General features: G+C 44.2%; 2 protein-coding genes across 2 annotated transcripts; one reads left to right on the top strand and one right to left on the bottom strand.

Moving 5' to 3' along the window:
• Window positions 1–3,153: 3,153 nt before the first annotated feature.
• Window positions 3,154–6,552, bottom strand: tpbgb (trophoblast glycoprotein b). The gene has a single exon (XM_037455171.2). The coding sequence runs from the start codon at window positions 5,901–5,903 to the stop codon at window positions 4,767–4,769; it is 1,137 nt and encodes a 378-aa protein (XP_037311068.2). The 5' UTR covers window positions 5,904–6,552; the 3' UTR covers window positions 3,154–4,766.
• A 1,041-nt stretch (window positions 6,553–7,593) lies between these two features.
• Window positions 7,594–25,521, top strand: ibtk (inhibitor of Bruton agammaglobulinemia tyrosine kinase). The gene is made up of 29 exons (XM_037453715.2): window positions 7,594–7,765; window positions 8,588–9,518; window positions 9,675–9,771; window positions 10,561–10,685; window positions 12,019–12,129; window positions 12,638–12,808; window positions 13,079–13,196; window positions 13,477–13,657; window positions 14,016–14,139; window positions 14,474–14,651; window positions 14,873–15,026; window positions 15,514–15,895; window positions 16,035–16,294; window positions 16,378–16,464; window positions 16,566–16,648; window positions 16,943–16,980; window positions 17,082–17,178; window positions 17,293–17,394; window positions 18,139–18,256; window positions 18,522–18,582; window positions 19,040–19,161; window positions 19,608–19,720; window positions 19,810–19,961; window positions 20,246–20,364; window positions 20,893–20,991; window positions 21,202–21,357; window positions 21,877–22,077; window positions 23,914–24,046; window positions 24,464–25,521. Exons 2-29 carry the CDS (start codon window positions 9,195–9,197, stop codon window positions 24,587–24,589), a joined length of 4,032 nt encoding a protein of 1,343 aa, XP_037309612.2. The 5' UTR covers window positions 7,594–7,765; window positions 8,588–9,194; the 3' UTR covers window positions 24,590–25,521.

The following is a 25,521-nucleotide window of genomic DNA, read 5'->3' as shown; positions in this document are numbered from 1 at the left end:
TTTTATTTATTGTTGCTGAATAGTTTGACATAAACCTCTTAGCAATACCCCAAAACTATAGCGCAGCATTCTTCTCACCAGTGGGAACATCAGCTCATGTTAGCCAGGGTGAAAACACATCTCACTTCCTGTTGAAGGGAAAACACGAGAGAGCACTTGATGGTCAAAAACATTACTGTAAAAGAAGCCGGTGGGGTCCTTATGTTTAAGTTCACAAAAAAATAGCTTTGAAGGAAAACACCAGCGTCCATTTACACTGGCCAATTGATCCGCTGTTCTATTGAGTGAGGAGAAATTAACACAGAAATCCCCCCTGTGTGCCTGACAGATTGGTAGCTGTGGCGCTCGGAGGTCACGCGTCAACATTTGTTTCAACCATGTTGAGTGAAGACTGACTTTTAAGACACAAAAACGTTGTGGTAGATTTTTTAATGAAAATGAAAAATCATCAACGTGTGTGCATTTGTGTGTGCAAGTATATGCTGTAAAGCTACTCATAAATCTCTTTATGATCTAGTTATTTGAGCTGTATTATGTTATTATGTTCCCATTGAGTCATTACAAAGGTGGTTGTTGCTTACACACACACACACACACACACACACACACACACACACACACACATCATCCCCCATCATCAGCACAGAACAATTTAGTGTCTATAATTAAGATACGCTGTATGCTCTTTCTTCAGAGGGGATTTATTTTATTTTTTTATTAAAACTTATTCTTTTAAGTCCTCCAAGAGTAAATGTCACCCGGGAAAGGTCAATTTGTCAACATTATACACCGTAAGTGTTCTTAAAAATTCTGTGAACACAAACAAGTAGCCTTACCTGAGCCACAGCGCCGGCGATTCTACGTATAAAAGGTCATTCTCCGAGTGCATTTTGACATTTTCCATGTTTCGCGGTGAGTTCTGTCTACAAGTCGTCCCACACACATCGTAGCCGATCCACGGTGCAGCTTTTCGCCTCTAGATCTCTCCCATCCCTGCATCCACACGTGACCGATGGTGCGCGGCCGAGCTCGCCGAGGCGCTGTCAGCTCAGATCCGTCTCTGTTCGGGACGCCGCTCGTTCATTAAGTAGAACTTGGCTCAGCGGGGGGGAAGGGGGGGGGGGGGGGGCGGGCTTCCGCAACACGCTCTCGGACCACATCATAAATCCACATTATAGAAGCGGAGGCATCTCATGTGGAGGGTGGATGCGGTTGATGGGGGGGGGGGGGGGGGGATGACAGGAAGCCAGGGGCGTCCACACTCTGCTGCTTTGGTTAAAGGATCTTGATTGTGATTTTGGTCTACACACCTAATATGACAGCAGTTTATGTCACTGATCCTTTGGGCCTATGGGAAAGGTCGCGGGCTGGGGTCAACATGTGCCAGGTGTGTGTGTGTGTGCGGTGAATGTAATTATGGGACTCTGATCTGCAACCCGATAACCTGCCAGTCTGTCTCTCAACATCGGGAAAGTCAACTGGCATATTAAATGTGGCTCGCCAAACACAGTGGTGAGGGAGGGGGGGGGGGGGGGGCAGGGATTGTATGCGCCGCTGGGATAGAGGCTGGGGCAGGGCTCGACTGGTGAACAGGTTTTTGAGGGTCAGTATCTTCTTCCACAACAGGTGGCTTTTAAATGAGATTACTTCATCAGAATAGAGTTTCCTAACACTGTGTTTAGTGGAGACTTCTGTCCTGATGATGGTTCCTTGTCTGGAGGGAGGCAGGGAACAAAAGGTCTGTACGGTTAAGACCACAGATTACATGAAGAGATTGCGAGAACATAATTGGCTGCAGGCCCGCTCTGCAAAATGGACAGTGATTTGTATCTGGCTGGGGTGAAAATAAGGCTCCAAAAATGGGAGTGACATACGAGGCTTTTCTGTACCCAAATCCCTTTTAGCCAATTTTTTGTACAATGTTCCCTTTCGGAGCTTCAGGGGAGGATTAGAAACGCGAGGACATTATTTTGTTCCGAAAGGCTAATTTTGCAAGATATAGTGTAGTTCTTTTGTGGGAGATAGAAGTGAAAAAAACATATCCTTTGGGGGGGAAAAAAGTAACAAAATAACAAAGTGCGTCTATATCCATTTCGTTATCACAGCATCCAACTGACCATCAGTATAATATACATCAGTCGTACCATTGGAGAGTAAGTCTCAGGATGTCAAATCCATCTTCCTCGGGGAGAATAACACTTATTCAACATCTGCTTTAGCAAAAGCAGAATAACACATCCATACACAAAAGGTATCTTCCCTAGGGGGGACTGTTCAGACGAAAGGGCATCCGTGCCCCCCCACACACACACACACCTCGGTGAGACACAAGAGCCGGCGGGCTGCGGCGTCTGCGACGAAACCCCGCGTCAACTGACGACAAACAAAAAGCCGAGAGCCGAGGGAGCTGCCCGAGAAACAGCGCTGCCTCTCTGGATCTCTGCTGGCACCGGAAGTCAGTGGCGGGTTATTTGGAAGCTGTTTGGGAGACCGGCGTTAAGAAGCACAAAGGGGCCAGTGAGTGAGCCGGGAAAAGGTGTGCCTGGAGAACTCGCCACAGCCCTCCGATTTATTCTCCTAGCCCCCCCCCCCCACCTTTTCACTGTAATTACACCCGCTCAGCCAAGCGTGGCTCGAGGCGTGGCCGGGCAAAATCACTCCTTAATATGAATCTGCAGAGTGTGCGAGGACATGTCTCTGTGGAAACATCAGGTTGTAAGCAGCCTGCCCCTGGAGGTTCCTCCTGGGACAAAGAGGTAAGGGAGCCTCACTTTGGGGGATTGTGTGCGTGTGAAGTGTGACCATCCGTTTCCAAATTGAACCTGCAACCATCACAAATCCATGGTGAGGGAACAAGTGACGGTAACCGCCTTTGGGCTCGGCCTGAAATCAAACCTGCAAAGTCCCTAAAACACTGTTTGAGGCTTGCACCATAATAAACATTCCATTTATCGGCGTTTCTGAGACAAAGACATTTTCCTGGCGGGAAGTGTGAAGCTGAAGGTGTGACGACACGTCTTCAGCCCGAGCGTCTGCTGTGCTCTGAGCCCCAGAACAGACGGACGGCGAAACCAAAATTTATCCTTCACACCCCCCCCCCCCCCCCCCTCGCGTTGAAAAAAAAAAAAAAGCATCATCGGAGACAATTACTACTGCAGCAGCTGATGGCACAAATGAATTAACTCTGGGAAATCTGTGCAAGAAGCAACGCTGTCAACAACGCGCGCCATGTTGCCGCAGGCTACCTGGGAGTCCAGTTGGACATGTTGTTAGGGGGGGGGTTTTCTCACATGTGTGCGCAAGAGGGAAATGATTACCTATTCAGGTGCTCTTCACCGGGCCAAGGAAGGTCATTCCTGAGCGAAGGACGCATTGAAATAATCTTCATTAACTTATCCTGCAAACACGCATGGTGCACCCTTCAAAGAAAAAGCACACGCTAATGATTCATCCATACTATACTTGACGGCGAAAGTTGCAATTGACAGTCTGGTATAAACGCTAGTGGGAAGCACTTTGTCCATGGATACCAGTTCCCTTAAAATCGGGGCTGCATGAAAAGCCGCCGGTCCTCATCTCCATAATACTCCTGTGTGTGTGCGCGCCGCCACAAGAACTCAGTTTGCATGTATCAAATGTCATGTAGCAGTTTTCTATTTTGCACCTGGAGTACATTGAAAGGCTTCCATTACATGCTGGAGTCTACCGAGAGGGGTTGTTGGATGTGAAACCTGCCTACAGGGCTGTGGCACACAGATGTTATTTTGGGGAATTGGCTGCAGAGCCAAGTTTTTTTTTTTTTTTATCAGATTCACAGCAGGCAGCAAATTGGATGGGAGATTAAATAAAATAAGGGAAGAAAAGAAAAAGTTTTGTGCTCTCATCCCCTGCAGACAGTGCATTTAAATTCAGACAGAATGTCCTCTATTCAGCTCATTAATTTGACTTTATTTCCTGCTGCAGCAGCTCACCGCTTCAACTGTTGCCGTAGAGATGTTACAGTATAAAATGACGTTCCCACACATCGTTGAACTGGAGTAAGTGTTAGTGTTCGCCATTGGCTTCGTCTCAGGAGGGAGTGAAAGCCGTGGATCGCACAGTCCTAACATTAAAAACTGCCCTTAGTTGAGACAGATACCAGCAATCCAGACGCATTTTATTTTGCCGAATATCTTCACAAAAAAAAAAAAAAAAAGACCAATTACATCCACCAACTAAATCCAATAACTATGCAATGTGCACTATAATCATTCAGAATATGCATACTCTATTTCACAAGTTCACATAATAAAAAGAACCAAGTCAGAAACAAGCAGTGCAGCATTTCTCTGCATCAGAGGCATAGTAACAGGGATGCAATGCTTTTTTCACCTAAAAGTCAATCTGCTCCATACGTTTATCCTTTAGGAAAACTAATAGGATACATCACTCCTTGTAACTCTCCAAAATAAAGAAGAAAAAAATAAATCCTTGCCGTTATCCATGCAATGTTACGTGGAGGATACTCAGCCCACATCACAGCTGCCTTTATATTGGACATGCAGCAGTTGTTGAATGGAGGCTCTGATGGGGGGTTAATTAGGAGCAATGACAGATGCAACATCTGGATAGCATCATGGGGGTGGGGGTGAAGAGAACTTTCATGCATATTTCAACAGTATAAGTCATGTCATATATGGATATAGAGATAGATATACAGTATATGTATCTATATCTATATGGATATGCATCTCACTGCGGGGTCCCAGACAGTGTCCCGTCCTCGCTCACACATCCGAATTGATGCTCAGGTTTGCCAAACGCGGGTCAGAGTTGATCTCATACCTGTAATGGTACCCCTCCATGTGGTCCCTACAAGCGTCCCGGATGTTGTAAATCCACCGCTTGATGCCCTTTCGGTTCAGGTAGAGCACCAGCAGGAATATGACGCCAATCAGCGCCAGCACCAGCCCCAGGAAGACGTACGAGGTCTCCAGCACGCCCTCCATGTCGCCCGAACACTTGAGCTGCGACCGCTCCACCTGCAGGAGCGGCCGGCGCCTCAGGGCCTTGGGGTCGGCGCAGGTCAGGTTGTGCGCGTCGACGACCTGGGTGGAGTTCTTCAGCCACAGCAGCATGTCCTCGAAGAAGCAGTCGCAGCGCCACGGGTTCCCCGCCATCTGGATGCGCAGGGCGGGCTTGAGGTCGAGGTCTTCCAGGGTGGCGAAAGGCAGGTCCCTCAGGCTGTTGTCCCTCAGGTCAAGGTCACGCAGCGGCGGCGCCTTCAGCGTCCCGTTCAGAACAGAAATGACGGAGCTGTTCTGCAGGCTCAGGTTGATCAGGCCGGGAAGACCCGCGAACATGTCGTCCGGAAGAATCACAAGGTCGTTGTTGGACAGGTCCAGGACCGCCAGGTGGAGGAGGTTTCCTCTCAGTAGGACGCGTTGGACCACGTCCATGAAGGAGTGGTTGTGGAAAGACCTGCTGAGGTTCAGGAGCTGCACTTTGTTTTCCAGCGGGAAAGCCCTTTCGCTGAAAGTCTCGATCCGGTTGTTGCTCAGGTCCAGCCGCGTGAGGTTGGGCAGGTTGTCGAACACCGTCGCATCCACGGACTCGATCCCGTTCCCCCCGAGATAGAGGTCCGTGAGGGACGGCAGGCGGGCCGGGAAGGAGTCCACGCTGACTCGGGAGATGCCGTTTCCCGTGACGAACAGGGACTTGGTGTTGGCCGGCAAAGAAGCCGGAATCGCATCCAAGTCCTGGTTTTGGCATTTCACAGTTTGCGAGAAGCACGTGCACTTGTCCGGACAGCCGTGACAGCACGGCGCGGCTGCAAGGAGGAGGACAACAACAGCCAAATGCATTACGCCGCACATGTGTGTTGTCCCTCGGATTTCTCCGCACGACGGGCTCAACAGGCGCATCTCGGGTTGCACAAACGGGTGTGTGTCTGTCTGTGTGTGTGTGCGTGCGTGCGTGCGTGCGCGGAGCGTGCGTAAAGATTACTTTACAGACAACCGACCGCCTTGTTTTTCCACAAGGGAAAGTTTTTTCCACTGTGTTTCCCGCCGTAAAGCTTTCGAAAACCCGCAGCCAGTTCCAACCCAGACTCCATGGACCTACCCCCAAACCATCTTCGGGGAGGATGACTCTACGTTTCCATAAAGGTGGTGCAGGACAAAGCTCGCAAACTTCCGAGGTTCTGCTCCTCGTTTGTCTTTCCCAAACCTAAACCCCGTTTTCCTCCCACTTCCAGCAAAAAGAATCGAGTCGGAATGCTGAAAGTCAGATCGGAAAATAGCTTACTCGGGCAGCTTGTTCCGAAACAGAGAAATCCTCGCCGTGTCCCGGAGGTGCCATGGATCACTACGTACGTGCATCCAGTTCGCTGCTTTCTTAAGCCGGGGGAGTCTGGAGGAGAAGAAACCACAGCAGCAGCAGCAGCACAGTGCAGACCATTGGAAGAAGGGAGCGTACCATTTACAACCAGAACGGGGGGTGGATAGAAACTATTACAAGTTTCTCTTATATTGTAATTTTCCACTGACTTCTCTTCTTATTGTGTCTTCTTTTGTGTAAAACACACAGCCCAAATAAACAAACAAATCATTCGATCCACTGATGATAATGTCACATCACTGAAGGACTCATTAAGATGCACCCTCATCCCTTTAACAACCATTGTGGATGTTATGGGTCTCTAAAGCATAAAAGCAATGAAGACAATGAAAAACACCCATAAGAATACATAGGTTATAAGATAACAAGCTCATAATAAGAGCAAAGGAAAGATGACTTTGTGTAATTTGAAAATGCCAAGTGCAATAATGAGAAAAGGTTAAACATTTTATAACATCAAGGGTTCTTCAATATTTTGTCATTTCAAAAAATAATCCAATTATTTTAACTATTTAAATGCACTGTATTTTCGCATCCACCTTTTATGAATGATGGGTGGAGTGACACCGAGTTCTGAAAAAAGAAACCCTCCGCTTTTCGCATTCGGCGCTGCTGGATAGGTGAGAGGGGGACGTGCTCATCAATATGTCATATTTGGAAGACGTGGTGTAGATCCCAGTGTAACCCTAGCTTCTCCCTACTTTGGCCCCTTACCAGTCTTACTGCCGGTCACTGTGACAATCATCTGAGTAATACCATGAAACCTTAAATGAAATTGATCCTCCACATGAAGTCTAGCAGTTGATTATGAAGCAATTGTAATAGCTCACACAACTGTACTCACAAAACATATAATTACCTTTATTCCCTCAAATAAGTATTTCTCTGCCTTTTTTGCAACTAATTATGAGTGGAAACTTTCATAGGAATTTAAACGTTCATGGTTTTAAACCACTGTGAATTAAGTATAAATTAATCACATGTGTCGTTTCCTTCTATCATTCAAGATTAATTCACAAATATGTTACGGTTTTTATACTAAAAAACATGTTTTCAACGTTTGATCATGCTGTTATAAAATACATTTTTATGAGTCAAAACGGCCCGTGACATCATCGAGACAGAAACAACACACCCTGCTGCAACCAACAAACCCCCAAAAGTCAACCAATAGGATAACGGAATGCACACATCCCGGCCAATCATAAGTCTTGACAGTAGCGAAGGTCTTTACCTAACCTGCAGCGTTTCAGCCTTCCTGTGCTGTCAAAATTTACTAGCCCTAGAGGGAAAAAAGCCGAGAGTCCTCTTTGTAGTAATGACACAGTGGATGTACGTCGTATTTGCAACTTTCTCCATGTCCCCCTATTTATTCATCTAGCGAAAGGTAAGAAATGATACAACGCTAATTTCCATAATAGCTCGCCAACAGTAGCTTTCGCTGATGTGTCAGTCCAGCTAGCTTAGCTTGTCTTTCACTAGCTAGCGACCTTACGTTGAACTTAACCAGTGCTTTTGCTCACAGCCGGTGTCTTGTTCGCTCTCACATATGGAAATACATAGCTCGCTGTGACGTGGCCTAGCGGTTAACGTCATCCAGTTTGCGCACTATTAGCTATCTTAATGTTAACTAACTTAACGTTAGGACTTGTGAAATGACGTTGGTTCGCTGGCAGCGCTGCACTGCCTGCTAGCATCTTTGTAAAAGATGTGGGAAATGTTTTCTGCTTATCTTGGTCTATGTAACTAATTTGCTCGCAATGGCTTCAACGCCACCGATTACACAGACACGAATGGGCGGCTTAATATGGTTGCACCTGACATAGATATTAAGAAGCTAGTTAACTTAACGTTAGGTTAGCTGTTACTAATCATGCTGTTTAATCATGCTGTTTAGTCAACAACGATAACCCCCTTGGTAAAATCGATGCACTTTCTCTTACATAACTTAAACTATATGGAACGTTTTAATTCACCATAATCTATTGTGCACAGTGTTGTCAAATAAGTTAGCTGTCTTGCAAAACCTGTCAGCTCAGCTGAACGTAACGTTGTGTATTTACTTGATACGTCAAACTTGCTGTGAACTTTAGAAGACTCTTTTCACTTCTCCAAACTACATAGCTGTACTTTCACTTTGCAAGTGCACAACATGTGAATGCAGGCTTTTGTTTCTCATTACTGACGTGTCTCACATTTTTCTCCTCAGGTGCAACATACAATTATGGAGTTTTGAAAGGAATTGTGAGAGTTTTGGGGGGAAAGGTGGCCTTTCCCCTCCAATTTGATGGTTGGACTGTTGCACAAGAAGGTCGGAGGGTTGTTGAAATCTTTGCCTTTTACATATTATTAATAGGATATATATAATAGAGTATTTAGAGGAAGAAACTATTTTTGCTAACATTGAAATGCACACATTTTTATAAAACGCACAAGGTTTTTGTATTTATTGAATTCATGATGCCATCGTATGCGACAAGCACTTTAGTTTGTGTTCTAATCTCGGTTGACATGGTGGATTGAAACAAGCCGCAGAGAGTCTCTGGGGTTGCTAGGGTGCGGTGGAACCTTAACACAAGCACAATTCTAGCACTCCAAACCATCTCAACCTTTTTGTTGACACATTTTTTTTTCTTTGTGTACCTTTTTTCTCCTGAAAGAAGAACTCTCAGTTACACTAACCACTATTAGCATCGGTGTTTTGCATTTGTTACGTCGCATTGTTTTATTTTTAAGCTTTAATTTGCGATATTGGGTGGTGGGCCAGCAGAGGGGTACTAGAGGGGGTGTTCGCTGGGTATTGGGAGTAGGTCACGATGAGTCTAGCACTGCCAGACTGCACCCCCAAATGCCGCTCACAGCAGCATGCGGACGAGGTGGTGGCGGCACTGACGGGCGGCTCTGAGGGGCGGCTGCGGGCGTTTTTGACCTCGCACTGCCACAATGCAACGGCCTTGAGGGATGCCTTTGGCCGCACCGCCCTGCACCTGGCATCCTCGCTGGGAAAGAAGGCCCTACTGGCTTGGCTCCTAGAGAGTAAGAATGCTGACCTGACGGTGAAGGATAAGGAGTCCGGCTGGACGGCTGTGCATCGCAGCGCTTTCTACGGACATATCCACTGTCTCATATCACTAGTCAAGGTATGTATTCAACCTGGATCTCCAAAAACCAAAGTGTTAATTGATTGGTTTAAAGTCTTCCTATTTTAATGGTCCCATTTGCAAAATTAGTCAATATTATTTATCACTAATGTGGACTTAACTTTGAATAACCTTTGCCTATTGACATTGTTTCAGCATGGAGGACTACTCTCCACACAGGACAAGGAGGGCCTCTCTGTCCTGGACCTTACAATGAAGGACAGACCAACACACGTTGTGTTCAAAAACACGGGTAAGAAAAGCTGGATGGAAAAAATGTAATGAGCTCCAAACTCTTTATTGTGGGACCTAAATATTTGGGCTTGTGTCCTTCATCAGGGTACACAACAATGTTTGTTGAAATAGTCTTGTGTCGTTGTGACATGAGTGGTGAAACTGTCGATCCAATATTTTGTAACCAGGCTTATTAACGTCATTGTGACTCATTCCGTTTAATGATAGTGTTTCCCACACATAGACTAATCTGTGTCTAAATTTGAGAGCGCAAATCAGGTTGATGTGCGTGAATCAAACATCCTCGAGCAAATGTCCGTCTCGCGATCTACCATGGTGACTGGCTCCGCCCCCTTACTGTCAAAAAGAACAACAGCAAGCACGTAGAAAGCACCTTCGAGCGTTCACGTTCCGGGTGCGAGCAAATATCTCGCACGAGACTGACTTTTTGCTCGTGCAAGACTTGCAGGGGATTGAACTCTTCTTGTGCTATATAATGATTTAAACTCGTACACAATCACTAGAAAATTATTCTTTTGTGAATCAACAGGACACAACTCTGTTTTTATCTATTTTACCTTTTTTTAAATTCTATTTAAATGTGTCTTTTTATTTTGCATTTTTTTCTGTTTCTTTATGGCTCTCATGTCTTATGTAAAGCACTTTGATTTGCCTTGTTGTTAAAAGGTGCTATACAAATATGCCCTGCCATTTTTTAATTGCAGAGAAAGACCAGTGGTTCAATTAAGCTTCAAGAGGCTCCATGTTGTGGTTGGGTATTTAATCTTGTTTTTCTTCGTTCTTACAGACCCAACTGAAGTATACACATGGGGAAACAATACTAATTTCAGTCTGGGTCATGGTAATCAGGAGAGCCGACAGCACCCCGAGCTTGTGGATGTGTTTGCCAGGACGGGGGTTTACATCAAGCAGGTAGGCTAACAACATGCTGCTGTTGTGCAGGCTCTCCATGGAATGAAGAAAGTGTTTTCATACTGTGCAAGGCCTCCCTACACTAAGAAACCCCAGTCACATGTATTACTCCAGTAATGGCCTCATGCTTCAACTCAGTGCCAACATGTGTTAAAAAAAAAGAAGCAGATACACATGGGCACTCCAGATAAGGCACACCACCTGGGTAAACCAGCAAAACACTCCCTCCCCAGAGTCCAATATTACACAGCCTTCTCTTCAGAGTGAATCACCATTTGTAAAAAATAAAAAGACAATTTACTGGGGTGAAACCTTGTTTGAGTTTTAAATTGTTGATAACTGAATTAAGTTAGTTATACAGCTATGGCATCAGAAAAAAACCCCTCTTAGTATTGATGTTTGACATGTTTTGAGTCAAATTGAGGGCAGAGTTGGGGTGTCACGTGTGGACTGATTGCTCTTCCTTTGTGAGTTTGTTACGCCGGTCCGTGCGTGGTTAAACCACGGTGCCACACTATGCCAGCACGACTACAATTTCATGCATTTCTCATGTGGAGCCTCTTTGTGTGATTAATATAGCCGCTGGCACCAACTACCCCGAGTGGTGTGCGTAGTGTACACACCAGATGCTAGTTATCGGAGCTTAAGTATAGACTATGTTACATGTGTTGTAACATAGTAATAGTAATCCATTCTTAAGACTTTGACTATGGGGTTTGTTAAAACATGATTGACCTGGGCTTCATGTCCCGGTATTTTTGACAAGAGAAACCCTATATCTGAAGTTTCTTTTTTTGCTGGCATATAGGACTTAACATGCATAGTAATTTCATAAAGCCTTGTGGGGGACGGATAGATCTGATTTCATGACCACACAATGACCCAGTGCCACTGCGTTTAGTCTTTGTCTTCCTAGCCCAACCGGACAGGTGCCAGAGGTTAAATATTAATTCCACAATGACATGTTTTTAATTAAATGAACTACTCTGGTGTGTACGCATGTGTGCGAATGTCCACATCAATGCGATACTTTGGGGAAACATCCCTGTGCCTTATTGAAAGCTTGAGGGTGGCAATGTATTAGTAATGATGTTTGCTTTTCCACTTCTGCCCTGGCCTTTTATTGTCATAGTGTTTTACTATTGCTACAAGAGGGCTTGGCTGAGAGACATGGAAAGAGATGCATCACTGCCTCTGCTATGAGGTCCATATTATTATGACAAGAAGCTTTTATCAACCCAAACCTCAGACTGTTTTTTTTCCCCATGATAATATAATTTGTATTTTTCTCAGGATTTAAATAAAAATACTTAATGTCCTCATCTCCCCGTAGGTGGTCCTTTGCAAGTTCCACTCGGTGTTCCTGTCCCAGAAAGGCCAGGTCTTCACCTGTGGCCATGGACTGGGAGGACGACTTGGCCATGGAGATGAACAGACTTATCTGGTGAAGCTTGTTATAGCGCTATATCTATGTGTGCCAACCCAGACCCTGTATTTTGAAATCTGAGAATGAGTCTGTATTTCTTACAATTCTAATGTACAACCAACATTTCATGAGCGAAACATCTAGTATCATTGCCTCAAGGCGATTATTGGCCTACGCATTAACCATGCATTTAGTTCACAAAATCCAGTGTTGGAGTTTTCGTTTATGATATTTTTTTAGTGTGTCCAATAACACAATCATCAGTTTTTGCCCAGAGGAGCGGATGTTGTATTTAGGCTGTGTCTGCCAACACTTCATAGCTTTGAAGCCTGTTTGTGAATATGAATCATCATCAATTCAACTTCGCCAAATGTCCAGATGCTCCCTTTGTTTAGCAATGGATACGGTTAAAATATATAATAATATTTATTATATAATTTATAATAATATTTGCCTCCATTAGCTCGCACCGGAGACTGACTTGTAATTGTACTCCTTATCTTCTCCTTCTCGCTCCCCTCCAAAGGTTCCTCGGATGGTGGAGGGTCTCATGTCCCACCACTGCTCCCAGGTGGCGGCAGCTAAAGACCACACAGTGGTGCTGACGGAGGAAGGTTATGTCTACACTTTTGGCCTCAACACTTTCCACCAGCTCGGTCTGGCGCCGCCTCCTGCCTCAGCTCATGTCCCTAAACAGGTAGGAGGCAGCAGGGAGGCCGATGCAAAGGGACCGATGACATTTTCGCAGTGCATGCAACAAGCATTATTTATGTGCCAAATGACATTCTGTCTGTTTGGTGAATGAAATAAACAATACTCATAGGTTTCTCCAATTTGCGCTCTGTTTTACGCGTACATCTTTCTTTTTGAGATGGCTGTAGTATTTTTTTACATCCAACAACGTTGACATTTACAAAACTATTGTATACTATTGCTTCAATGTCCCCGTGACATGCTGTGTACGCAGGTGTTCTCCAAGGCGCTGAAAGGCCGGACAGTGATCGGAGTTGCAGCAGGAAGGTTCCACACAGTGCTATGGACCCGGGAGGCAGTCTACACAATGGGACTCAATGGAGGCCAGCTGGGTGAGTGTCAGCTAAAGCCAGCATTGTGAGAGGAGATGGCCCTGCTTCTCAGATGCTAAATGTGACTCAACAGTAGGGCTCGGCGGTATACCGGTTTCAAATTTCCTCACGGTATGAATTTTTCACACACCGTCACATCAGAGCATAGCCGTAACAACTGTTGTCGCTCTTTGGCATGCAAAGAGACACCACAACACAACAGTTTGTGACACAAACAATTTGTAACACTAATATTTGTGCATTTATAAACGCTGTATGTATGTTGTGTGCTCTCATCCAGGTTACTTGCTGGATCCTAATGGAGAGAAGTGTGTGACAGCCCCCCGGCAGGTGTCCGCTCTGCACCACAAGGATGTCACCATAGCGATGGCAGCAGCTAGTGATGGAGCAACAGTGGTCGTGACCGAGAAGGGCGATGTCTACCTCTTGGCTGAGTACCAGTGCAAGAAAATGGCTTCCAGGTAAAAAGCACAAAAACCTAATAATAATAATAATACACACTAAATCATCCTTTTAGATCCACCACCCACCAAATTGCAGACTTCTTTGAATCTGAAAATTGAGCATCACATTGAGGATGTAGTTTGGTCTCTTTGTATTCTTCAGTGCTCATGGATCTGATTGATATGTAAAGCATTTTCAAGCCACCAGAAACTCGTTCCGGTCTATATCAGCTCTTGTATCCTAATCAAACTTAATTTCAATGGCAGCCGATGGTAAATCCATATTTCTAAACTGGGAACTATCACTACTATCATTTATTATTTTATATTTATTATTTAAATGTGTTCTTTTTTTTACTAATTTAAAATTTTTCAGGCAGCTGAACATCAAGAAGGTGCTGGTCAGTGGTGGGTGTCTGGACCACCGCGTGGTGCCACAGATCTTGAACGAGGGAGGAGGGGAAAAACTGGCCGTCTTGGCATTAGATGAAGCTGGAAGAGTATGTGCATTTAGTAGTAGTACAGAAAATTCTTTATATCCTGTTATTTAGGCATGCGGAGAAGTATCCCTTGATACATGTGCCCAAACCTCTAGTGATACCATAAAACTTATATCTCACTTGTCTTGCTGCTCTAACTTTTAGAAACTGAAGCAGAATGTGCAACATTGCTATTTTGAATTCTCCTATTGTTATCTAACTGTATGCGCATTGAAGACAGTTATACAATACCAAAGCAGGCCATGTCCATGTGGGGCTCTATAGGTAAAGATGGTGACTAAGACTTGTCTGTGTAACTTTCCTTAATCTAAGGTAACTTCCATCCTTCTGTCAGGTGTTTTGCTGGCGGTCCTCTTCCAGCTCAGTGAGACAGTGCCGGTGGGCGTATGGGCGTCAGGTTTTCATGTCGGACATCGCTCTCAGCAAGAACGGCATGATGTTTGTGACTCAGGAGGGGGAGGGCTTCAGTGGCGTGTGGGCTGGAGAGTATAGGAAGTACGAGGAGAAGAAAGGTGAGGAATTTAGGTACATGGTGTATTGAGTCACTGGTTGGTCAGTGCTTTTCAACTGTCTCTATTTTTCAACACACCTTCAATGTCTCGAGCTTATTCACAAACTGCTTTGATGAAAGAAATGAACTTATTAAGTGAATTTGGGATTACTAAGAACAATAAGTAAAAGGGATTTAGCAGAAGATATCTTTATAGAACAAAAGTGTTTCTTGTAATCTCAGAGCGCAGCGTGGAGGTTTGCGGACACACAGACGCTGGGACGATGTATGAGCGGATTCGCCTGGAGAAACTCCCCAATGTCCACAGAGCTGTCAGCATCACCATGGACTCCAAGGGCCGAAACTTTGGAGCACTTCAGTCCGACCCCAAAACAAGGCAAGTTACGTGCCCTAGAGTTTCGATAATGCTCCTTTTGCTGTTTTGCCCCTGTTCTTAAATCTTTACATTTGTTTATTATTGCACTAAAGAGTTGATGCCTGAAGAGGATTTATAGAATGGCTGAGTCATAAACAAAGCTTTAGCTTATGATTCATCAGCATTAAACGGCTGATGCGAAACAAAAAAGGAGTGACTTTAAAAGCAGCGTCTCTCCAGGGACTCCATAATGACTGACCGCAGAAATTTACGTTTGCACATTCAGCCAGTTTGTTATTGCATACATTATTGGGCAATTAATTTCTGCGGGTGTCCTTAGGCATTATTTTTAGATCTCTGAAAGACTTTTCTGTTTATGGGAGGCTGTGTTTCAGCATGGAAGCTTCTCAGTATACTCAGTATACTCTTAAATGTATGCGTATCACATGTTCATTTTTTATCATTTGCTTGATCCACTACAATGACGTCCGCCCTGTCTTCCATCCAGCTTGTATGAGATTCCCAGCATTTCTCCATCCTCCTTCTCCCAACACTTTCGAAGACTTCTGGATGAGGCGGACGAAACGGACAGCATCCACGATGTGACCCTGCAGGCCGGCAATCGCACCTTCCCCGCCCATAAGTACATTCTGTCCATGAGGTCCGAGTTCTTCCGGAAGCAGTTCATGCCTGGGCATGAACTCGATGAGGAGCTCGACGGAGAAGTGAGGAAGAGCGAGGATGCTGTGGGCTGCGATTTGATCCTTTTGGAGAATATCACACCAGACATGCTGGAATACGCACTGCACTTCATATACACAGACTCCTGTGAGCTGCTAGTGCACGGGGCCCGGCCGAGAGTCTCAGGGGCCTCTACGGGACAGAACCAGGTTAGGAGAAGAAAAACAAATCCCCAAAGTGTCATTGGCTGAAACTCGCTGGATTTAAATATATACTATTGCTTGAATATGTGCAGAATATCTGTGTTAGACCTGCTGACTCTGCTGCTCCCCTCTCTCTATTGACCAGGACTTTGAGCAGGAGAGGCTTATCAGCAGCCTGCAGGACTTGAGCCTGAGAGGCCGTTCAGCTCTTGAGGTGTACCGCTCCCTGTCCCCCGCAACCAGAGATGGTGACAAGGCCAAGGCCAAGAGCAAGTGCGCCAAGCCTGGCAAGAAGGGGAAAGGCGGTAAAGGGGACAAGGCTGGTGTTAACGAGGGAGGGGCCAACCCAGTGAAAACGTTGCAAGGGGTTGCAAAGAAGCTGGGCCTGGGAAGCCTGTCTGCACGGTGAGATTGTTGCTCCAAACCCCGGTGCAGGAACGGATGTGATGTCATAGCTCCTCACTCATGCTTTCTCTTGTCCTTAACAGGCTGGATGGAGTCAAATATGAAAGTGGAAAAATCAATGTCACAAAGAAGAAATCTGGAAACAAGCCGAAGTTCTACCAGAAAAAAGGGTGTGTTCATGAGTGATCAGTTGTTCTAGACAAGATGGAAAATGATGAGGTTTACATAAAAATTCAGATTTTCTGATGTCTCCTTCTGTCTGTCTGTGCAGCTCCTATCTTTGTGATGTTACACTTAAATCTGAAGATGCTAAAGAGTTTCCGTGTCACAAGAGTGTCCTCTGTGCAAGACTAGGTAACGTCACCCTATCATCATCCATCAAAGCCACATTTTCATTCATTCACATTTTACATTTTATAGATATATTATTGCACGAGTACAGTACTTGCTCATTCAATTAAATGGGAAGACTTAACTGATGCTGTGTGTCCTACATTAAGAAACGTGTCCTCATTAAACCTGGCTTTCTGTAAAAAGCCCTTGTAAAGCTATGAAAGGGCTCTTCAGATAATAGCCTTGTGTGTGTAAATGCCAGTTTGTATTTGATGGGTATTTTAGATTTACAGATATGTTTAACTCTTGTTTCAGAATACTTTAATAGTATGCTTGGGAACCCCTGGATTGAGGTATGCCATGTTTCATGAGTCACAATGCTTGGTTGTTTTGTGGAGAGAATCGTATCGGCAGGGGACCTAACGTTGTCTTGTTCCCCCCCCTCCCCCCCCAGGCCACCTCTTGCTCTGCACTGGAGATGCCTACCAGCTCAGAGGTTCTGCACGTCATTCTGGAGTATGTTTACACCGATGAGTCCCACACCATTAAAGGTAACTTCTCAAGATTTATTTTGATCCAATAAAATATGGACTAATCATGAGTTGTTTGCCTAATTTGGACGTATGGTATTAATAGGACGCATTGTTATCTCCTTTGCCCGACAGAGTGTTCCAATGTGGAGTTTGTCTGCAACGTGCTGGTTGTGGCCGACCAGCTGCTCATCCCGCGCCTGAAGGAGATGTGCGAGGTCGTCATCACGGAGAACTGTATGCTGTGTTTGTTTTTTAATCAGTCCTCAATTGTGTCATTTACTTTGCCCGTTAGCGCTTTCCTTTTATCTTGAAATAATACTGCATTTGTGTCATGAAAATTACAATTTGTTTCTGTGAGACTACACTCTGCAGACTTTGGACCTTAGGGCAACATCTTTGAAGATTTAGTTAATTCTCATGCGCTTTGAGATCCAAATTAAGAAGAACTTTGTGGTCTTGTTACGTTAAGGCTACTCCAGTACTGAACTTCAGTACATTACTTTTTGATTCTATTCCATAATGTCTCAAAGGGAAATATGGTACTTCACTGATTTTCTTTATTATTACACTTTAAGTGTATTTTATTGTAATGCTTTCCTTGTCTTACATTTTTTGAAGGAAAGACTTTTCTGTTTAAAGGAGTGGCCCTAAATCTTCTTTAATTAATCATAAAATCTATTGATATAGATATAAATGGTAATGACAGCACTCGCACGGCAAACTAGATCTGTGTTGCAAGGAAAAATAGTTTCAAAAAAGTTTGGTCCACCTGCATTGTGGGGGTTGGAAAGTGGCTGCTGTCCTTATTACTTGTTACCCTGTTTCTTGAGATATTGGATGCATCAAGCTCAGAACCCGGGACTTTATTAAGTGAATTTTACAAATGGCAATTTAGGTAAACTATTTATAGGCACAAATGCATCTTTGAGAAGATTTCCAGTGAATGGTGAATGACTCCGCTCGCTTTGCTTCTGTCAGTGACTCTGAAGAATGGTGCAGAGCTGCTGGAGTTTGCCAGCGTGTACAACGCAGATCAGCTTAAGCTCTCCTGTCTCCAGTTCATAGTGGTCAACATGGCCGCTCTGCTGGAGTCAAAGTAAGAATCACAAGAAATGACCTCAACTGGATTTGGAAAGATCTTTTGTAAATCAGTTAAATGCACTATAGCATTCTTTTCAAGAACAGCTGAAACATTTTCACTATAACGTCTAAAGTATCCATTGGTTGCCAAGAATGTATTCAATGAAGTAAAGTTGTACATTTTCACATATTGCATACAGCAAGATAAATCAGGAGAGAGCAAAACATATCTTCTTCTCTGGCTGTCGGTTTACTCTTTTTGTTTTTTGTGTTGCCCTCAGATCGCTGGATATTCTTAGTGAAGAAGTGCTTATGGAGCTTTCTGCAGCCTACAGGAGGATGGTGAGTCACCTCGCATCCACCTGTAAAAACATCCAAATCTGCATCATCCTATCCATTGTCTTTTGAATTTGATTTGTCAAAAATGAAATGGCAAAAAAAAAGCAATTTTGTGAAGCGACCACTCGGAGGTCATAGATCTGAATCATACGCTACTTCAGTTTCCTCAGCAAATGTTCTCTAGACTTGTCATCTTACTAAGACTTTTAGAAAAGCATCTCACCCGCCATAGTTGAGAAAAATGTAATGTTATTGTGATTTCTTTTTTCTTGGATGACTCTGCTGGATGCAACTACCTCTGGTACCTTTTTAAGATGCGTTTTCTATCTCCTTGACAATGCAATATATGCTTTGTTTCAAAATAAAGTCAAATGTAACATGACTGCACCAAGTCCGCCTTGGTTTTCATATCTTACTGTAAATGTGCACAGGGTCAGGTTGTGATTGTTTTTCCTTTTAGATCCCGGCCATGCAGAGGAGGGTTATCACTCCGTACCCTGATGCCCCAGACCTCAGCGTGTATGAGGATTTGGACTCGGCGTTCAGCCCCAAGTCAGATGAAGAACTGGATCACTCTTGCAGGTATACAAACATAAATATTCAGTATGCCTACATAGATTGTCATTGGGTTCATCTGATTCAGCTGCCGTGCACAGTTCTGTATTTTTGTATACAGAATACACAATACTTTTCCAAGTGGGAGAAGTACTAGGCCACTGTATTAGCACCATTGTTCTGTTTATGCGTTGTCGGCTACTGTAGAAACATAGCAATGCAAGAGGACCTGCTCTCCAAGTAGACATGAAAGACTAATACTAAGCTAACAAAAGCAAAAAAGGATTCTTGTTTTTATACAATAATGAAAACATGATGACTATTCCGTTTTCTGCCAATAAGTCCGTCCCATTGGCCCCTTTTAAACGAAGCTTACCAGGCTATGAGCAAGTCCATCCTTTAAACGCCTGTAAGTTGAACTCCCACATACATATCTGCTAATGGTTGTACCACATTATCCCCTCACCCTCCAGGGAAATCCTGTTAAAGAAGGCCAAGATGAAGGCTAAAAAGAAACCACGGCGACGCTCTGACAGCTCGGGAGGCTACACTCTCTCTGCTATCATTCAAAGTCCTCCTGCTGCAGGTATATCGAAACAATAGCTACTTTCAAAAACTGTTAAGTAGCGGGGACACTATGTACTCATTTGAGTAATTTCCTCTCTGTCCTCTCAGTGGTCTCCCCGTGCCTGGTGAAGTCTGGCAGAGCTAACTCAACAGAGTCTCTGCAGGATATGCTCACGTCTGACTCAGAGGGCAGCTACGTGGGGGCGGGCAGTCCCCGAGACATCCAGTCACCGGACCTCCTGGTCAGAGCTGAGGTTAAGGTCTGAACACCTCATCAATTACATTTACAAGAGATGGGATTTTTGAATTGATTTCGTTGGGGGGAGGGTCTTATAGCTCTGTGCACGTCCAAGCACTTCTCTGTCTTCTCCGGATCATAATTAAACTTTTATAAAAGTCCTACACAAAGTCACACTGCCGTTCCATTAGCTGTTGTTTTGATCATCTTGGATAATTAAATGAATATGGCTACAATATATTATTAAGGTGTGTGAATAATACCAAAAAAAACAGATAGTGAAAAAATTTTTTTTATCATCCGCAGGAAGAGAAGGCTTTCAGTCAAGGGCTAAAGACGCCACCTAGCACCCCGGACTCCATGAGGGGGCCCCTCCCTGCACCCCCCAACTCCGCTCCACGAGCTATCCCCAAAGTCCCTCCCTGGTGAGCTGGACTTAAAGATCCTATTTTTTATTTGAACCTGTTGGTTTTTCCTCCTCCTCCAGCTATAGACCTGCCACCGGCATGCTGCTATTTGAACTTTCAGGAAACACAAATATTCCCACACATAAATATGTCTCAATGTTTTGTGAAGAATTAACATTTAAAATTCTCTATATTATTGGTTAACGGCTCTGAGAGAAGAGCTGTTCAATTAAGTAAAAGTAAAAAACTTAAAATATTGTTTAGCTATGTTAGAGATTTGTTATGTGATTTGACAGTCAGTTGTTGACTTTTTTCATTCCAGGATTGATTTAATTGAATATTCCTGCTAAATTCTGTAGATTGAACACTGCAAAGGAGAAAATCTTTTTTTAAAAGCTCGTACAAGCCACGCTGACATGGACCTTGTGTCCTGCACATTCCAGAAAGTTTGGAGAGGAGGAAATGATTTTGTCCTAATGAATAGGTGTAAATGTCTGATCTGCATCTTGTGGGTAGTATGTGTGACTGTGTTATCACAATCTGCAGTGCTGCTCCTCTACCCCCGGTCCTGGATCTGAGGACCATCATGGACATGGAGGCCAACTCTCTACAGACCCTCAGAGCAACTCCTAAAAGCCCGGGAAGGTGCGAGAGGTCCACTTTTTTTTTTTTTTTACAAACCAGGCAGTGATAATAATCAATTCTTGATTACTTGCACTAAAAGTACAGTTGAACTGTTGCTCTATTTATCAATTTTGATGCAATTGGTCCTATTGCCCAGTCTAAACGACATTACAATTGGTTTCACGTCATTCCCTTCAGCTAACAGCAAATATTTCCTCCTCCTGCCTGCAGTGTCAGCACCGGCATTAAGCACTCCCCTGTTCCCACGAAACTGTCCCAGAAGCAGAGGAAGATGTTGGCCATGGCCAACAAAGAAGGCGTTGTGGAGTCCGCTGCATCCAAAGCAACCTCCCCAGTTACCCCTCTGAAAAGCAGTGGGAAGGCCTGGTGAGCAAGCCCAAATATGAAGACCACTACTGTCCACTACACACAACAGCCAAAAATAACTTTCTGGTTGCTGTTGATGAGTTCATAGCCAGGGGACAGATGGTTTTAAAGCTATGAAGTATTTCTATACGTGTTTCAAATGACAAACCTCCAAGGGCCAGCTAGTTTTTTGGTTATTTTTCACTTCCTGCCCAACCAAGACCACACTGCACACTGCACAACGCACAGACATGAATAAGTTGGGCCAAAATATTATTTGTCAAATGCAAATGGATAGACCACTAGATCTCAATTGTGGTGTGGAAAGTGAAAATCTTATTATTATTATTATTATTATTATTACTACTACTACTTATTAAGTGCCCTTCAGCAAGGCCCTCGAAGCACAATGGCACCAGGGGCCGGCAGATCAAAAAACAAAGACGGGTATTGCTAAAAGTTATTATTCGTTTTACTTTAATCATGAATCCGTGTCTCATATATACTATTTCTCTCTCTGTCATTTGTTTCCACCTCCAGGGCAACAGCAGTCCAGTCCCCAACCTCCTCCTGCTCCTTTCGAGCGCTGCTGAAGGAGGAGGAGAACTGCATGATTATGGCGGCAAAAGCAGGAGCTCAGAGTGGCCAAAGTGCCCTGGTGGCGCCTGTGTCCGTCACCTGTGCAACCAGGAAGGTCACGTTCAAATGTGCCGAGAGCAGCGAGCCAGAGCGACCAACTGGGTGAGCACCTAATAAAACACACACACACACGCCCACACACTGAAGTACAAATACTCAAAGGCAAAGTTTGCTGTCAAAGTAATGTCGACTCTCGACGTCTGTTGAGTCCTGCTGTTTTCCACTTGGTGGCACTCTTGAGGTGTTTCATGAAACTGCAGCTTTTCACACACGCATTACAACGTATTTTATATTATATTTTATACAACTATGACGATTATTCACCATTCTACTCAAATACTACCATACATAATCTAGGCCTTAATTAAAAACCACATTCTAACTTGTTTAAACATATTATAATCATTCCAATTATTTTTTCAGATGTTGCAAATTTTTCTTTGCAATGTGATGCACCTCGGAGAACTAAAACGGATCTGAGACAATGTCTCACTTTAAGATTACAAAATGAAAGGGGAAGTAACGATGTGTATTTGTCCAGTCCTCGGGGGGAAGGACGGTTGTGAGCAGACAGCCTGACTGACACGCTCCTCTCTATTTGATTAACGCTCCACTCTGAGTCAGGTGAACAGGTCCTAATGACCCGGTGCCGCTGGGTTGACCTGCCCACCGACACAGTCATTCTGACCATTGCTCCATCCCCTTGACAGCTGGAGGAACACAGTGCGCACACACACACACAAATCCAGTTGGGGTTTACTTCCGTCTGTAAATATGTTCGTAGTTTAATTAAATACAACTGACAAAGAAGGCCGATTACCTTTTTTTACCACTTTTATTTCAGATATTGTGTTTGAGAGAGGAGGAAAAAATAAATGAAACGCTTGCCATACTGAGCCATCTCTGTTCACGTCTTAAAAGTGAATTTCCTCTTGCTTGCGTCTCTTTTATCAGACATCATGCTTCCTCTCCTGTGTCTTTGCAGCGTGAAGCGTGGGTAATCTTTGGAGCAGACTTGTAGATATTAAAGCCGGTGATGCTAATCTGTGTTGATAAGGGCAGCACTCATGTCACAACGGATCATACGGGGAGCAGGTTTTGGGTTCCCCTCAGTATTTGGATGAGCAGAGAGACAGACGAGTTCAAGGATCGCCAAGCGGCAGCATTCTCGTATATTCTCATGTCTTCCTTCTTTTTCCATATCCTAAATCAGATATAATAGAGATGCCTTTTTAATCTAATCAATGTTCTTTTTCCTTCTGATGTCTTAATAATTCTTTCCAGAGGTCTTTCCATATAGCTTTAACATGCATCCATTTTGATGGATGATTTGGAATGGGTTTTGGCCACATTTATAACATTGTTAATGCAGTTATGAAATAAGAAACCAATTTAAGAGCACACAAATCAGATTCAGGGATTCATATTGTCTTTGTGACGTGTCATATTTCCCATGTCATATTAAATAGATGTCCAACGATCCCTTTGGGAAAGGAAAATGCAAGATGGGTTGTCATCTAACTGAGTCTGAAATGATGAGGATACCTGACACATATTAATATAATATTGTCCTTCTTGGTGCCAATAAAGTATATTGAATTGAATGCCTTCTGCTTAGGCACATTTATTTATATAAGGCCAGGCCAATTAAAGGCAGTTTCTGCAGAGTAGAGTAGTTCTATATGTAGAGGCAGTCCTCTACATATTTTCAACGTTTAACGGGAGATAACGATTTAATTTTAATCATTAAGGTGTGTGTGTGTGTGAGATAAACAGGCAGCCGTTGACACACAGGAGCTTGTCAGAGGTGGTTGAATCATCCTTTTGTCCACGCACTTTAGTCCAACCACTCTGGTTGCTTTCCCTATCGCAGCAGCAGGCACTGATACCCATCCGCTCCCCTTTTTCTCTCTCTGTGTCACTCGTCTGTCCCCTCAGGCCCTGGGTGCTGGGAGCAGTGGGCAGCCCTCCCCTCTCCTCCCTGGTGACCTTTGCTTCCATCGTGGAGGAGGAGAAGGAGCAGGAAGCGGCGTTGATCCGCAGCCGGGAGAAGCCGCTGGCGCTCATCCAGGTACCGCGTCTCGTCCGTGCCCGTTGGTAGTCGCACACTCGCACGCGTGTATAAAACCTAGAGGTGGGATTTCAGGGTGATCTCGCCGCAGGCAGCATGCCTCTCCTTTCTATCCCGATCTGGCATGAACGTACCTAATAAAGAACGTGTTCCACACATTCCTAGTTGGAAAAGAGGGTCCTTTGGTCTGGTCTCTCTTTAAAGTCATTCCTGCTCTTCCTCAGACGCCCTCAAGCTCCTGTCAGCGCCTTCTTAAAACACTTTCTCTCCCTAAGGCTTTCTGCTTGCCGTGACGCAAAACACCCTCATTACCCTTAAGCGCTCAGAGTCAGCGTTTCCTCCTTTACCCTCGACTGTCATCTGGTTTTATCGCCCACATTTCCTTTTCATAGCTTGTTTTCTGTGTGTCGGTTTTAGATTGAAGAGCGAGCAATCCAAGACCTTTTGCTCCATTATAAAGCGCGAGACAACCCCGATGAGCTGATCGTGGTGGAGAGGTCCTCCAGAGGTCCTATGGCAGCCCCAACCTGGAACAAACACTGATGTGTATCAGCACAGCCGCGACATACAAACACAAGAACGTCCGCTGCAATTGTCAGTCCGGAGTTATTTTGGCAGAGTCCCTTCTTCAGCTTCCCAAAAACATCCTCCAATCCATCAGTCTGTGGTGAGACCAGCGTGGGATGTGTCTGACACAAATGTATGCTCGTCTCTGCAGTGTTAGAACTTTTATTTTATTGCAGCGTTTGTGTGTGTGTGTGTGTGAAAGAGAGAGAGAGAGATATTTTCTTAACTGAATGTGGTACCTGAAGAGAACTTTTGGGCTTACTAGACAAAACAACTCAAAAGTCAACATCTTTTCCAAATGCATTTGAAAATAAAGTTGCCAAAGAAATGAAGGGGTTCAATCCACAAAAAGGGTCCAAACCGCATCACCTTGAGGGTTAGTGCGTTTTAAATCAGTGGAAGCTTGTGTCAACAAGGAAAAGTGTCAATTGTAGTGGAGCTTGACAGTGAGCTGTTTACCAAGGCAGCATGTTTACTTTCTTTTAATGGTGGATTTTTCCCCCTCAAAATGCTGATTGTTACTATTTCAGCTTTGCAGTGACATGTTAATCCTCCTAGACTATGTTCATATTCAAAATCCATTATTTAATGCCATTATACTGTAAGTATATTGTCTCAAATCTAGCTTTCTAGCCTTGTGAAGTTATCACCTGTGTGTTTTTGGGAAGTTGGAGTGCCTTTTATCATTTATAAGTAATTCAGTTGCATCAGCATAAATACCATTTATCTCTTATTATTATTATTTGCTCTCCTATGTTATTTAGTTGTTTAACTCTCCTGGAGCCAATGTCAGCTTGGTAGGTACCTCTGATCTGATCCATGTCATCTCGTCTTCAGATGCCATTTGTCTGTCTGAGACTTCAGGTTGTGAAGAGAAAATGGCATCTAATAAAGTAACTCAGCGGCAA

Source organism: Pungitius pungitius, chromosome 11, assembly GCF_949316345.1.
Source record: "Pungitius pungitius chromosome 11, fPunPun2.1, whole genome shotgun sequence".
Taxonomy (NCBI): Eukaryota; Metazoa; Chordata; class Actinopteri; order Perciformes; family Gasterosteidae; genus Pungitius; species Pungitius pungitius.
This window is presented reverse-complemented; position numbering and strand designations above follow the sequence as displayed.

Coding starts and splice junctions, on each gene's coding strand:
- tpbgb (XM_037455171.2), bottom strand. CDS start 5,903: ATGCGCCTGTTGAGCCCGTCGTGCGGAGAAATCCGAGGGACAACACAC.
- ibtk (XM_037453715.2), top strand. CDS start 9,195: ATGAGTCTAGCACTGCCAGACTGCACCCCCAAATGCCGCTCACAGCAG. Junction 9,519..9,674: donor GTCTCATATCACTAGTCAAG/GTATGTATTCAA, acceptor ACATTGTTTCAG/CATGGAGGACTACTCTCCAC. Junction 12,809..13,078: donor CAGCTCATGTCCCTAAACAG/GTAGGAGGCAGC, acceptor CTGTGTACGCAG/GTGTTCTCCAAGGCGCTGAA.